Genomic DNA, 11,815 nt, shown 5'->3' on the forward strand with positions numbered 1-11,815 from the left:
TATGACAACACCACGAGGAGGAGCGTTGCAGCAGCCAATGGAAGGAAGGAGAAAGTTGGGTTCATCGTCCATGGCACTGACCAGTGTTTCCCAACCAGGGTTCCTCCAAAGGGTGCTAGGAGTTCCTTGAGCAATGAGCAGTTTGTGCCTCATAGGCCAGAATAGGTGACCCCAATGATCTTTTTGGCTATCTGTAAGCGGAATTATTCCCAGGAGATGTCTCCCCCTAGTGTACAAATCAGAGAGAGGTCACACAGGGTCTACTACACACAGTGGGATATGTCTTCCCCTGGTATACAAGTCCAAGAATGTCACACGGGGCTCACTAAAAAAAATGGGGAGATTTCACCCCCTAGTAATCAAATCAGACATCACACTGGACCCTGGAAGGTATCACATGCAGGGGGGTATTTACAGGTGACAGGGTGCTGGAAAGTAACATGAACAGAGGGGTATTCATAGATGATTGGGCCCTGTTAGGTACTATGAACAGAGGGGAATACACATGTGGTGGGGGTCTTGAAGACAGCAAAAGCAGAGGGTAATACAAAGGTGATGGGGTATGGAAGGTAGAATGAGCAGAAGAGTATTTACAGGTGATGGGGGTATAGAAAGTACCATGAGCAGAGGAGAATACACAGGTGATGGGGGTTTGGAAAGTACCCCCCTCTTGTCCTAATCTATAACACTCTACTGCCCCCTCCACCCTAATCTATAACAACTCTCTATTGCCCCCTTCTGTCCTAATCTGTAACAACTCCCTACTCCCCCCCATCCTAATCTATAAAACCCTATTGCTCTCCCCCTCCCTGTCCTAATCTATATAACACTTTACTGCCCCGCCATATTCTAAAGTAACTCCCTACTGCCCCCTCCTGTCCTAATCTAGGTCTCTAAGAGAATTACTGACCTGTGTGGAGGGAACCCCGAGCCGGTGACACAGCACCCTGCGCACATGTCGGATCTCTGTCCGGACTGAACACCTCACATATTTCTGCTGAGAAACACCAAGAAAACAAAGTCAGCACAGATCTGCACAAAATATGGCCTCAGGGGCCCCAGTACACCCTGACGTGTGGCCTCAGGGGCCCCAGTACACGACATAACATTGGGGAGGGAATGCATGGAGTATGTACAGGTGTGAGGCGCAGAAAATTACCTGTAAAATGAATTTCTTTTTATCCTTCGCTGAGCTGAAATAGAAAAAGGAAATGAAATTATTATTCTTCCCCTCCCCCCCCGGGGGGGGTCATCATGTTATATTGCCCCCCAGCTCCCAGTCAGTATGTAGTGACTGCATGGAGATCTCTCCCCCCGACACAGCAATGGCACCCCCTGGTGGGATGGGAGTGAAATGCAGCCACATATGTTCTCTCAGAGTCTCCCACGTGTGAGACAGAAAGTGGGTGAATAACATTCATATAATCTATTCATCTTACCCAACTTTCTCCAGACACAGTGAGACATGTTCATCATTCTTGTAGTAGTGAGAAGTGCCCTGAGAGACGACTGCCGAGAGAGACTGCCGAGTGACATCCACCACTGGATCTGCACAGGGGGGGATGGGTAGATAATATACAAGTAGCTGGATGGGCAGCAGGCAGGCGGGGGTGTAGAGAGGTAGGTGGGGGTGGGGCGGTACCTCGTTCCTCAGCGGGTCCATCTTGTACACGGATTGCAGTTGGTTCCGGAGCCGCATAGCGATCATCGTGTCTCCGGACGCCGCCATCTTCAATGTCTGAGTGACGTCACTGAGAGGGCGGACTTAGGGGGTGATAGACAGTTGCCACGGAGACGACGCATGAAACGCTTGGACCATACGGTAATGGCGCGCCGAGTGTGTCACGTGATTAGGCCGGAAATCCTCCTTTCATTAATACGAGGTAACAGGAAGGAACGTTTCAAACTTCACAAAATTCTAGAGTACCGGGCGGCCATCTTAGATAAGGGCAGATAATATCTATATATACACCCCTCTCCCTCTCCTTATGCCCCTCGAGGACCACAGCTAACTCCATGGTTAAATGACCCCTAAGGGACCAAAGCCAACCCCATGGGTAAATGTTTTTCAGAATATGAGCGTGTCCTGTACATGTATGATCTGGGTATATAATATGGTATTATGGGTCAGTATGTAGCATGGCATGATATATGTTAGCGTGTCCTATATTCTAAATGTGAGCTTGTTTCGTACATGTATGATCTGTGTATATAATATGTTTTTATAGATCATTATGTAGAGTGGCATGATGTATGTTGGCGTGTTCTGGGTAATCCCATCATTATTGTGGGTCATCCCAGTAATTGTCAGTGATGCACAGTCTCATTATGTTTGTCCCGCCAACTTTCTGCACACACTGCTCTAATATTAAATCATCTGTGCGGTGTAATTGGATTATGTCTGTGTGTCCTGACTCTGTGTGTTGTGATTCCCCCCCCCAGATGACTGATGCCGGGGTCTGTCTCACGCTAACGCTTCACCCACTGAACTCCCCCCCCATTCTTCTAATGCCGGGGTCAGACTCATGCTAACACTGGACCCACCGAACCCCTATTAAACTCCAATCCTCGTCTCTCCCCTGCCAGGGTCAGTCTCATGCCAATGCTGGACCTATAAAACTCCCACCCCATTCTCCTCACTGCCATGGTCAGTCTCACGCCAATGCTGGCTCTATCAAATATGGATTTATGGATTTAATACAATGATCCTAGGACAGTGATCACCAGACAGTAATTGGCGGTGATGAAGGCTCAAAGAGAAGCCCTGGCATTGCAGGCTGAGGGTAAGGAGCAGAGCTCTGCATGGCAGAGTCTCCGTCAGGTTGGAGCCAGGATAATGAGTCTGAATGTCATTATGAAGGAAAGGGAGACAGCACAGAGAGATAATTACAAGTAACTTCTCATTACTGCTCTAATTATGACCTAATAGCTTGTTATCCTCAGCAAGTGATGCCTGGGGAGACATCCACTTAGTGCTGACATTAACATCTTCTATGCCAGTGAGCTGTGCACCTCTGGGGATCAGCAGACATGATACAGAACCCTTGTATGGCCTGGGTGAGCTTTTCCATGGGACCAACGATATCCCTGTGCCACAGTAGGGCCAGAGGGCCCCTATAGACTACCCCTTGTATTCAATAGCCTGGGTGAGCTTCCATATGTGAACAACAATGTCCCTGTGCCATAGAAGGGGCAGAGGGGTTCTCTAAACTACCTCTTGTATGACCTGCGTGAGCTTCACCATGGGACTAGGGGTGTCCCTGTGCCATAGTAGGGCCAGAGGGGCTCTATAGACTACCCATTGTGTTTAGTGGCCTGGGTGAGCTTCTCCATTGGACTAGGGGTGTCCCTGTGCCATAGTAGGACCACAGGGACTCTATAAATTACCCCTTGTATTCAGTGGCCTTAGTGAGCTTCTCCATGCTAGGGATGTCCCTGTGCCATAGTAGGGCCAGGGGAGCGCTATAGACTACCTGTTATATTTAGTGGTCTGGGCAAGCTTCTAATGTGAACAACAATGTCCCTGTGCCATAGTAGGGCCAGAGGGGTTCTCTAGACTACCCCTTGTATGGCCTGGGTAAGCTTTTCCATGGAACTAGGGGTGTCTCTGTGCCATAGTGGGGCCGAAGGGGTTCTATAAACTACCCCTTGTATTCAGTGCCCTCAGTGAGCTTTTCCATGGGACTAGGGGTGTTCCTGTGTCATAGTAGGGCTGGAGGGGTTCTATAAACTACCCCTTATATTCAGGGCCCTCAGTAAGCTTTTCCATGGGACTAGGGGTGTCCCTGTGCCATAGTAGGGCCAGAGGGGCTTTATAGACTACCCCTTGTATTTAGTGGCCTGGGTGAGCTTCTCTATAGGACTAGGGTTGTCCCTGTGCAATAGTAGGGCCAGAGGGCCTCTTGTATTAAGTGGTCTGGGTGAGCTTCTTCATGTGACTAGGGGTGTCCCTGTGCCATGGTGCCAGAAGACCACCATAGATGGACCACTGTGTTCAGTAGTCTGGATGAGCTTTTCCATGGGACCAACCATGTCCCTGTGAGATAGTAGGGCCAGAGGGGTTCTATAGACTATCTCTTGTAATCAGCATGGTGAGTGGAGTTCTCCATCTGACTGACTGCGCTAGTCCTTGTGCCATACTAAGACCACAAGACCACCATAAATGTAATTTGTAGGAGCAGGGGTTCTTCTTACTATGGAAGTCCCTGTGTCATAGATGGGCAGGAGACTGGACATACATGCAAGCTTATGTTCATTGGCCTGGATTGGGTCAGGGACTACTGAGGTCCCTATGCCATACTAGGGCCAAAGAAGTGCCTTGGACACTACCTGTGCTCAGCAGTTTGGATGGGCTTCTCCATCCTACTGTGGAGCTGGAGCAGCACTCTAGACAGCCTCCTGTGCTTAGGCATCTGGATGGAGTTATATCCTTTTCTAACCCAACTAAAGTAAAAAGAAAAAAATAGTTTGTGTATCTAAGCAGCTGAAAAAGAAACAATTTGAAGCCCCCAAGATCTTTCTGCCATCTTTATTGGCTGGGTTGTAATGGCTTGTTTATCCCCATTGTTCTTTTCATCCCATTTGTATGTATGTTTGATGGTTGGTGAAGTTTTTACATTTTCTGTAACCCCCCCAGGGGACAAAGAAGCCACTTTGTACCCATAAAACTCCCAAACCTTCTCTTACCCCATGGCCCTAATACATTGAACCAAGGTTTTGTTAAATCCCCAGATATTTGTGAATGATTCACTGCCCTCCATCATCATCTTCGGTGTTCTTCTCATATCTGCATGTTAGTAATCTTGTTAGGGAGTAGGGGGTCACTCTTTGCTGATTGCTTTATCACAGGGGTAATTGAACCCAGCAGGGGTAATTATCATAGGTTGAGTGTATGGTGATTCCTTCTGACCCTTTGTATTACAATCACTGAATAAACAAAGACCCTCCTCCCCTGTGTGTGGTCCTTTTATAGGGTAAACTGTGTAATTTATAGGACCCCTGAGAGCAGTCCGGCCCCTGTAATACAACATTCACCCCCAGGGTGTCAAACAATAAACATAGAAATGTCCCAGGCCCAAAGCCTAGATGTCGATTTAAGTGTTGGTGGAGGCCTTCTGAATGCATGTATAGTTGGAGGCCTTCCGAATGCATGTATAGTAAGACAAATCTGTGTTCCCATGAGAGTCGCCATCCTACAGTAATATACAGATCTGTACGCCCACAGGGGTCATCCCCCTACATATGTAAGGGGGCTCCTTCCCAGGTATGACAAGACTCCCTTTCGAGTATGACAGGGCCCCCTCCCAATTATGATGGGGCACCCTCCCAGGTATTATGGGCCTCCCTCCCAGGTATGATGGAGGGCCCCCTCCCATTTATTATGGGGCCCCCTCCCAGGTATGATGGAGGGCCCCCTCCCAGGTATGATGGGGGCTTCCTCTCAGGTATGATGGAGGCCCCCCTCCCATTTATGATGGGGCCCCCTCCCAGGTATGATGGAGGGCCCCCTCCCAAGTATGATGGGGGCTTCCTCTCAGGTATGATGGGGGCTCCCTCTCTGATATGACAGGCTCCCTTCCAGGTAAGAGGGGGCTCCCACCCTGGTATGATGGGGGCCCTCCCAGGTATGACGGGGGGTTCCCTTTCTGATACGACAGGGCTACCTCTTAGGTATGATGGGGGTCTCCCCCCCTGGGATCACTGGGGTTTCCTTCCCCAGCATGGCGAGGCTTCCTCCCAGGTATGATGGGGCTTCCTCCCAGGTATGACGGAGCCCCCTCTCAGGTATAATGGGCCCTCTCCTATACCCGATTCCACCTACTATATTATAAATCCATTACAGATGAGGTTGCAATGATTGCACAATGAAATGAGCCCGCCATATACGGGGCAGCCATCATGAGGTTGTATTGCATCTGTTCTACCTTGGCATGTCTATGGCTGATGTGTTGGCCATATCCCAGGCATTTCACACCCATAAATCACAGCCATAAATCACCCCCACTCCTAGAGTTTCTTCTTTGACTTTCTGTCTATTCAGTAACAAATTGGAAGTAAAATAATTGTGGGAACTCGTTAAGCCAATAACAGGATGAATGTCCTCAGGGTCCTATCATTATTGTATGGAGTTTCCATTATAATGTCCCCCCAGCTGTGTCCCTCCATCCTCTGTGTTAGGAAAACATCATAAAGTTTTGTTTCCTCAGCTGAAGGTAAACACACTGAAATAATGTGATTGTTAGGAGATGGCGGTCTTATTCTGGGCTCTCATTGTCACAGGGCCCCTCCCACAGCCTCCCTGCTGGGTCTCTGTGTATTCACAATGGGCTGTAATTCTAACAGCCATTACCCCGATTCTGAGCCACAGAGCAGACATTCTACATGGCTAGACAAATTATTGTGTATTAATATGGAATATATGGAAATGCCATCTGTCTCTCAGAGACTCTGCCCAGATCTCAGTCCTGAGATACTAGGTCTACATACCTGCTGTGCCCATTATGAGGGGTTTCCACCATCCCAGGGATGAGATACTAGGTCTACATACCTGCTGTGCCCATTATGAGGGGTTTCCACCATCCCAGGGAAGGGATCTGATTGGGAAGGGGTAATCAATTTATACTCAGTGTCAGCCCTCGAATGACCACAGGGTCCCCAGCTACCCCTAAATTCCCCAAGTATTGAGCAATGGGCTCAGATGACTTCACCGATTGGCTGATATCTGATGATTGTGATCCCTGGTGTTGATCTACCAATCGTTATCCATAACATCGATTGATGAGTTCCACCGTTCTGATATCATCTGGTGTGTCCATTGGCCTCCTCCCCCGGAGTTCATTGTGTAAATTAGGAGGCCACAGGTAATCAGGAAGGGGGAAGGGAGATAAACCTCCTCCCTGCTGGAGGTCACAGGCCCATTCAGGTGTGAGGGGGTTAATGAATTTATCCCCCTGACCATATAAAAGGAGCAGTAAGCAATCCTCCCTTCCACTGCAGCCTCTAAATCACCTCAGACATGTTTCGGGTTCTGTTCCTGTGCTTTTCCCTCATTTCCTTTCCCTCTCCGGGTCTGTTTGGCATTCTTCCCATGAGAGGTTGGTCCAATGAGGTGGAGGTCCCCAAAAAATGCTCACCCTGCCAAGAAGTGCGCTGTCCTCCGGCACCCCAGCGCTGTCCAGCTGGCAAGGTGAAAGATCGCTGTGGATGTTGCTTGGAGTGTGCCAATGTGGAAGGACAGATGTGCGACCTGCCCTGGATGAAGCATCATTTTGGAACCTGTGGAGAGGATTTGAGATGCCAGGTAAAAGTCGGGCACAGTGAGGAACCCCAGTGTGTATGCCCCAGCCAGGGGAGCGTGTGTGGCACTGACCGCAGGACCTACAAAAATATCTGCCGATTACAGGAGGCTGCTAGGACTAAAAGGCGCACAGTGCTGAATGTAAAACACACAGGACCCTGCCAGGAAGGTGAGTAACCATGGGTGCCACAAGGCACAGAGGTGTTTGGGGATGGAATGGTTGGGAGGTTGGCCACAGATCCAGATATGATACTGGAAAGTTGTGTGGTGTATCAGTATGTGAAGTGATAGCAGAAATATCTAGATTGGCAGCCCCATAGTTTACTGAAGAGCCAGCTCTAGGCTCTGCGCCCTGGGAAGATGGATACTCACCCCCTTAATCCCTCACTCCTTTTCTTTTTATTATAGGCCCCTTTCATAAATTCTGTAATATGGTTGTGACCAGCCATGGACTAAACCTGCCAGGGAACATCAGTAAGGATATATCCAATAAGGATATACAAAACTGGGTCACATACAGAAGAGGGTAATTTGTGCTGCTTGTTCATCCCCCTAAGTCTGGTCAGGGCCATGGAGCCTAAGTCTGGTCAGGGCCATGGAGCCTATGTCTGGTCAGGGCCATGGAGCCTAAGTCTGGTCAGGGCCATGGAGCCTAAGTCTGGTCAGGGCCATGGAGCCTAAGTCTGGTCAGGGCCATAGAACCTAAGTCTGGTCAGGACAATAGAAACTAAGGCTGGGCAGGACCAAAGAACTTGGGGCTACCCTTCATCATACAGCCAAAGATTGGACAGAACCATAAAACCTAGGGCTGTCCGGGACTAAAGAACCTGAAGGTAGCCCAAGGCAATAATGGCTGAGCCAGTTGGAAAAGCTGCAAATAGTTTGTGATATTCTGTATATAATACATTGATATCTGTGTTTGCAGTAATAGCTGGGAGTTGTAGAAAGACATACCAGTAATGATTTCATACATTGGCCATACAAAACCCAATGCTGAAAGAGATCTGATGAATGTTCAGTGAACGTTTTATATCTACAAGCAATGCTCAGATTGGATTGTGTGATTTGTATGATGTTTGGTGTTTTATTGCAAAACATGTTTTATATACAGTGACCTCCAGCTTCTTCCTAAAACCTGATCTGAGAACCTGGTCCAAAATCTTGGTCTGGTCACTAAGTATTCTCTCCGAGCTGAGCTGAGGACGAGTGTGCAGGAATTTGGCTGACCTGTTGTAGGAATTTGTTGGTCCTTAGACACAGCTGGAAAATCAACAGCCAATTGGGGAAAATGTTATAGGAAGTTTTCTCCTGCTCTGTATAATATGTCATTGTGTTATCTCTCTCCAGCTCCAGTTCTTCTAAGCTCCCTACAGGACATAATCGCTGTGATTGGTCAGACTGTAATTCTGGGCTGTGAGGTGTCAGCTCAGCCAATGGCAGACCTAGAATGGAGGAAGGAAGAAATCAAAGGCCCCCTTCCAGGAGACAGTGGTCACATAATTGTCCAGGTAACCCTACCCTCTATACACTGGAATTCCCCAATATAAACAGGAACTCCCCCTCTATACACCAGATCCACCAAATTTACACAGAAACTCCCCCTCCATATACAGAAATCCCCCAATGTACACAGTAACTCCCCCTATATACACAGAAATCCCCCAATATACACAGGAACTGCCCCTCTATATAGCCCAATCACCCACAATACACAGGAACTCCCCCTCTGTAACCCAAAATCCAAGTAACAGAAATACCCCCACTATACACAGAAATTTCAAATCTGTATACTGAAGTCCCCCAAAATATAAAGGAACTTCCCATCTATACACATGAACTCCTCTATTTACCAAAATCCCCCAATGTACACAGGAACTACCCCCCTATACATCAGATTCCCCCAATATACACGGGAACTCTACCTCTAAACACTGAAATCCCCCAATAAGTACAGGAACCCCCCCTATATACACCAGATTCCCCCAATATACACTGGAACCCCCCCATATACATAGAAACCCCTAATATACATAGAAACTCCCCTTCTATACAATGGAATCTCCAAATGTACACAAGATTCTCCCCCGTCTATACACTGGAATCCCCATCACACATGCCAGGGACTTATCAGACCCCATCCAATTCTTTCTTCTCTCTTTAGTCTCGTGGGGGTCCTCAGAGACATCAAGTAACTGGCTGGCTGCAAATACACAATGTGCGTCAGCGGGATGCCGGACTATACACCTGTCATGGCCGTAACAGGTTTGGAGAGGTTTCCACATCAGCCCGTCTCAGTGTCATCTCACCTGGTAAGTGGCCTGAAGTGCTTTTGTGCCACCCTCTAGTGGGGTGATTCAGAGTACCCTCCTATCTGCCCATTGTTCATTCCCGGAGACATTCTATCTGCCCATTGGTCATCCCCGGTGACATTCTATCTGCCCATTGGTCATCCCCGGTGACATTCTATCTGCCCATTGGTCATCCCCGGTGACATTCTATCTGCCCATTGGTCATCCCCGATCAGGACATTGTGTATTGCTATGGACCTAAATATAGTCCTCCCAGTTCACCCGGCGTAATCTGGTAAATCCCATGCCCTCCTATCATCTTTTGCACCTCCAAGTTTTTCTAATGTTATGGTCACTGTGTGACGTCAAATGTGCAGACCTTGTCAGACATATTTCACTGTTTCTGTGGTGCATATTGTAAATATGAATTGTGTAATGGTTGCAGCACTCCAAGTACCTCCAAGTGTTTCCAACCCCATCCTGCACAGGGATCTCTCTGAGATCCATATACCGAGTATTGGACTGGGGTATAATGAATAATGGGCCTCCTTGTGTACCCCAATGCCCACATCCATGTCCCCCTATAGAGGAAACTGCCCAAGATCTATATAGAATGTATTGGAGTGGGGGTATAGTGATTAATGGGCCTCCCTATGTACCCCAATGCCCACATCCATGTCCCCCTATAGAGGAAACTCCCCAAGATCTATATAGAATGTATTGGAGTGGGGGTATAGTGATTAATGGGCCTCCCTGTGTACCCCAATGCCCACATCCATGTCCCCCTATAGAGGAAACTGCCCAAGATCTATATACAACATATTAGACTGGGGGTATAGTGATTAATGGGCCTCCCTGTGTACCCCAATGCCCACATCTATGTCCCCCTATAGAGGTAACTCCCCAAGATCTATATACAATGTATTGGACTGGGGGTATAGATAATAATGGGCAAGGATCTATATACAATATATCGTAACGGGGTGTAATGAATAATGGGACCTCCCAGTGTACCCTGATGTCCACGTCTGTGCCCCACCTGTAGAGGAAATTCCCCAAGATCTATATACAATGTATTGGACTGGGGGTATAGATAATAATGGGCAAGGATCTATATACAATATATCGTAACGGGGTGTAATGAATAATGGGACCTCCCAGTGTACCCTGATGTCCACGTCTGTGCCCCACCTGTAGAGGAAATTCCCCAAGATCTATATAGAATGTATTGGAGAGGGGGGGGGGGGTATAGATAATAATGGGTCTCCCTATATAGAATGTATTGGATTGGGGCACAATGAATTATTGGTCTTCTCAATATCCGCATCCATGCCTCCCCCATAGGGGACACTTGAAGAAGTGTATACAAGACTGTTGTGTAATGAGAATATCTGCTGCAAGTCGGATTCAGAGGGAATATCTATGTCTTCACTTCCCTGTCTTCTTGTGACTGAGAACCACAGAGGGGGCCCAAGAATGTGATTTCATTTCTTGGGTGACTTTGGGGTCACTGTGAATCCCATTGCTGTACCTTTTAATTGTCAATAAAATCTAACTACAGAAGAGAATGTGTTCTGCACAAATTATACACCGAGGAAGAAGCCTCAAATTATTCACAACAGGAAGTCAAAGGAAATGTCCACAATGTGCCTATGGGGACACCAGGAGATAATCTCAGCAGGAACATAGACTGTCCTGGCCTTTCCATGTCAATGGTTTTATAGGAATTATTTGTATTGTACAGAGGATTATAGATCTTGTATGATTTATTACATGTGGACAATATTACAGGCATTGTATTTGCACTGGAAGGGGGGAGGGGTTGGGATGGAGGGGCATTTACTGGGCATAAAGGGGAAATTTGCATGACCCAGCACATTGCCCTTAAAGTTTTTATGAATGTGATGTATAGCTTGGGGCTCTGCTGTGACACAATATATACACAATGTATACATACAACACACTGATATACAATAAATAAACACACATTCGTTATATCGGACATTCAGTGCCAACATAACAATCTCTGATAAATTACACAGAAAGACAGATTCAAATCCTGAGAAATAACCAACCAGATCATCAAAGAAAACAAATAAGTGCCCCCCTAGTATTCTCAGTGCTCCCAATACTTCCACCAGTGCTCCCAGTATTCCCAGGGCCCCCCCCCCACTATTCTCAGTGCCCCCAATACTTCCACCAGTACTCCCAGTACTCCCAGTGCCCCCCC

The 11,815-nt window shown here is 47.6% G+C and overlaps 2 protein-coding genes across 2 annotated transcripts in view; one reads left to right on the forward strand and one right to left on the reverse strand.

Moving 5' to 3' along the window:
• Positions 1 to 880: 880 nt before the first annotated feature.
• On the reverse strand, positions 881 to 1,799 carry PCGF1 (polycomb group ring finger 1). The gene is made up of 3 exons (XM_072407001.1): positions 1,440 to 1,799; positions 1,160 to 1,193; positions 881 to 997 (listed from the first exon to the last, which is right to left on the reverse strand). The coding sequence occupies exons 1-3, from the start codon at positions 1,727 to 1,729 to the stop codon at positions 881 to 883; spliced, it is 441 nt and encodes a 146-aa protein (XP_072263102.1). The 5' UTR covers positions 1,730 to 1,799.
• A 4,793-nt stretch (positions 1,800 to 6,592) lies between these two features.
• Positions 6,593 to 11,815, forward strand: part of LOC140327617 (kazal-type serine protease inhibitor domain-containing protein 1-like) — a 16,031-nt gene continuing 10,808 nt past the window's right edge. The window contains exons 1-3 of the mRNA XM_072407002.1: positions 6,593 to 7,466; positions 8,645 to 8,805; positions 9,459 to 9,606. Of these exons, the coding sequence (XP_072263103.1) occupies positions 7,016 to 7,466; positions 8,645 to 8,805; positions 9,459 to 9,606 (760 nt within the window). The 5' untranslated portion in view covers positions 6,593 to 7,015. The remainder of the gene's footprint in view (positions 7,467 to 8,644; positions 8,806 to 9,458; positions 9,607 to 11,815) is intronic.

The sequence above is a fragment of the Pyxicephalus adspersus genome, chromosome 3 (assembly GCF_032062135.1).
Source record: "Pyxicephalus adspersus chromosome 3, UCB_Pads_2.0, whole genome shotgun sequence".
NCBI classification, from domain to species: Eukaryota; Metazoa; Chordata; class Amphibia; order Anura; family Pyxicephalidae; genus Pyxicephalus; species Pyxicephalus adspersus.

What these genes read in the sequence shown, in the direction of transcription:
- PCGF1 (XM_072407001.1), bottom strand. Translation starts at nt 1,729, where the DNA reads ATGGCGGCGTCCGGAGACACGATGATCGCTATGCGGCTCCGGAACCAA. An exon ending in CTGTGTCTGGAGAAAGTTGG is followed by an intron (nt 1,194 to 1,439) that starts GTAAGATGAATA and finishes TTTCTATTTCAG; the next exon opens with CTCAGCGAAGGATAAAAAGA. An exon ending in AAAAGAAATTCATTTTACAG is followed by an intron (nt 998 to 1,159) that starts GTAATTTTCTGC and finishes GGTGTTTCTCAG; the next exon opens with CAGAAATATGTGAGGTGTTC.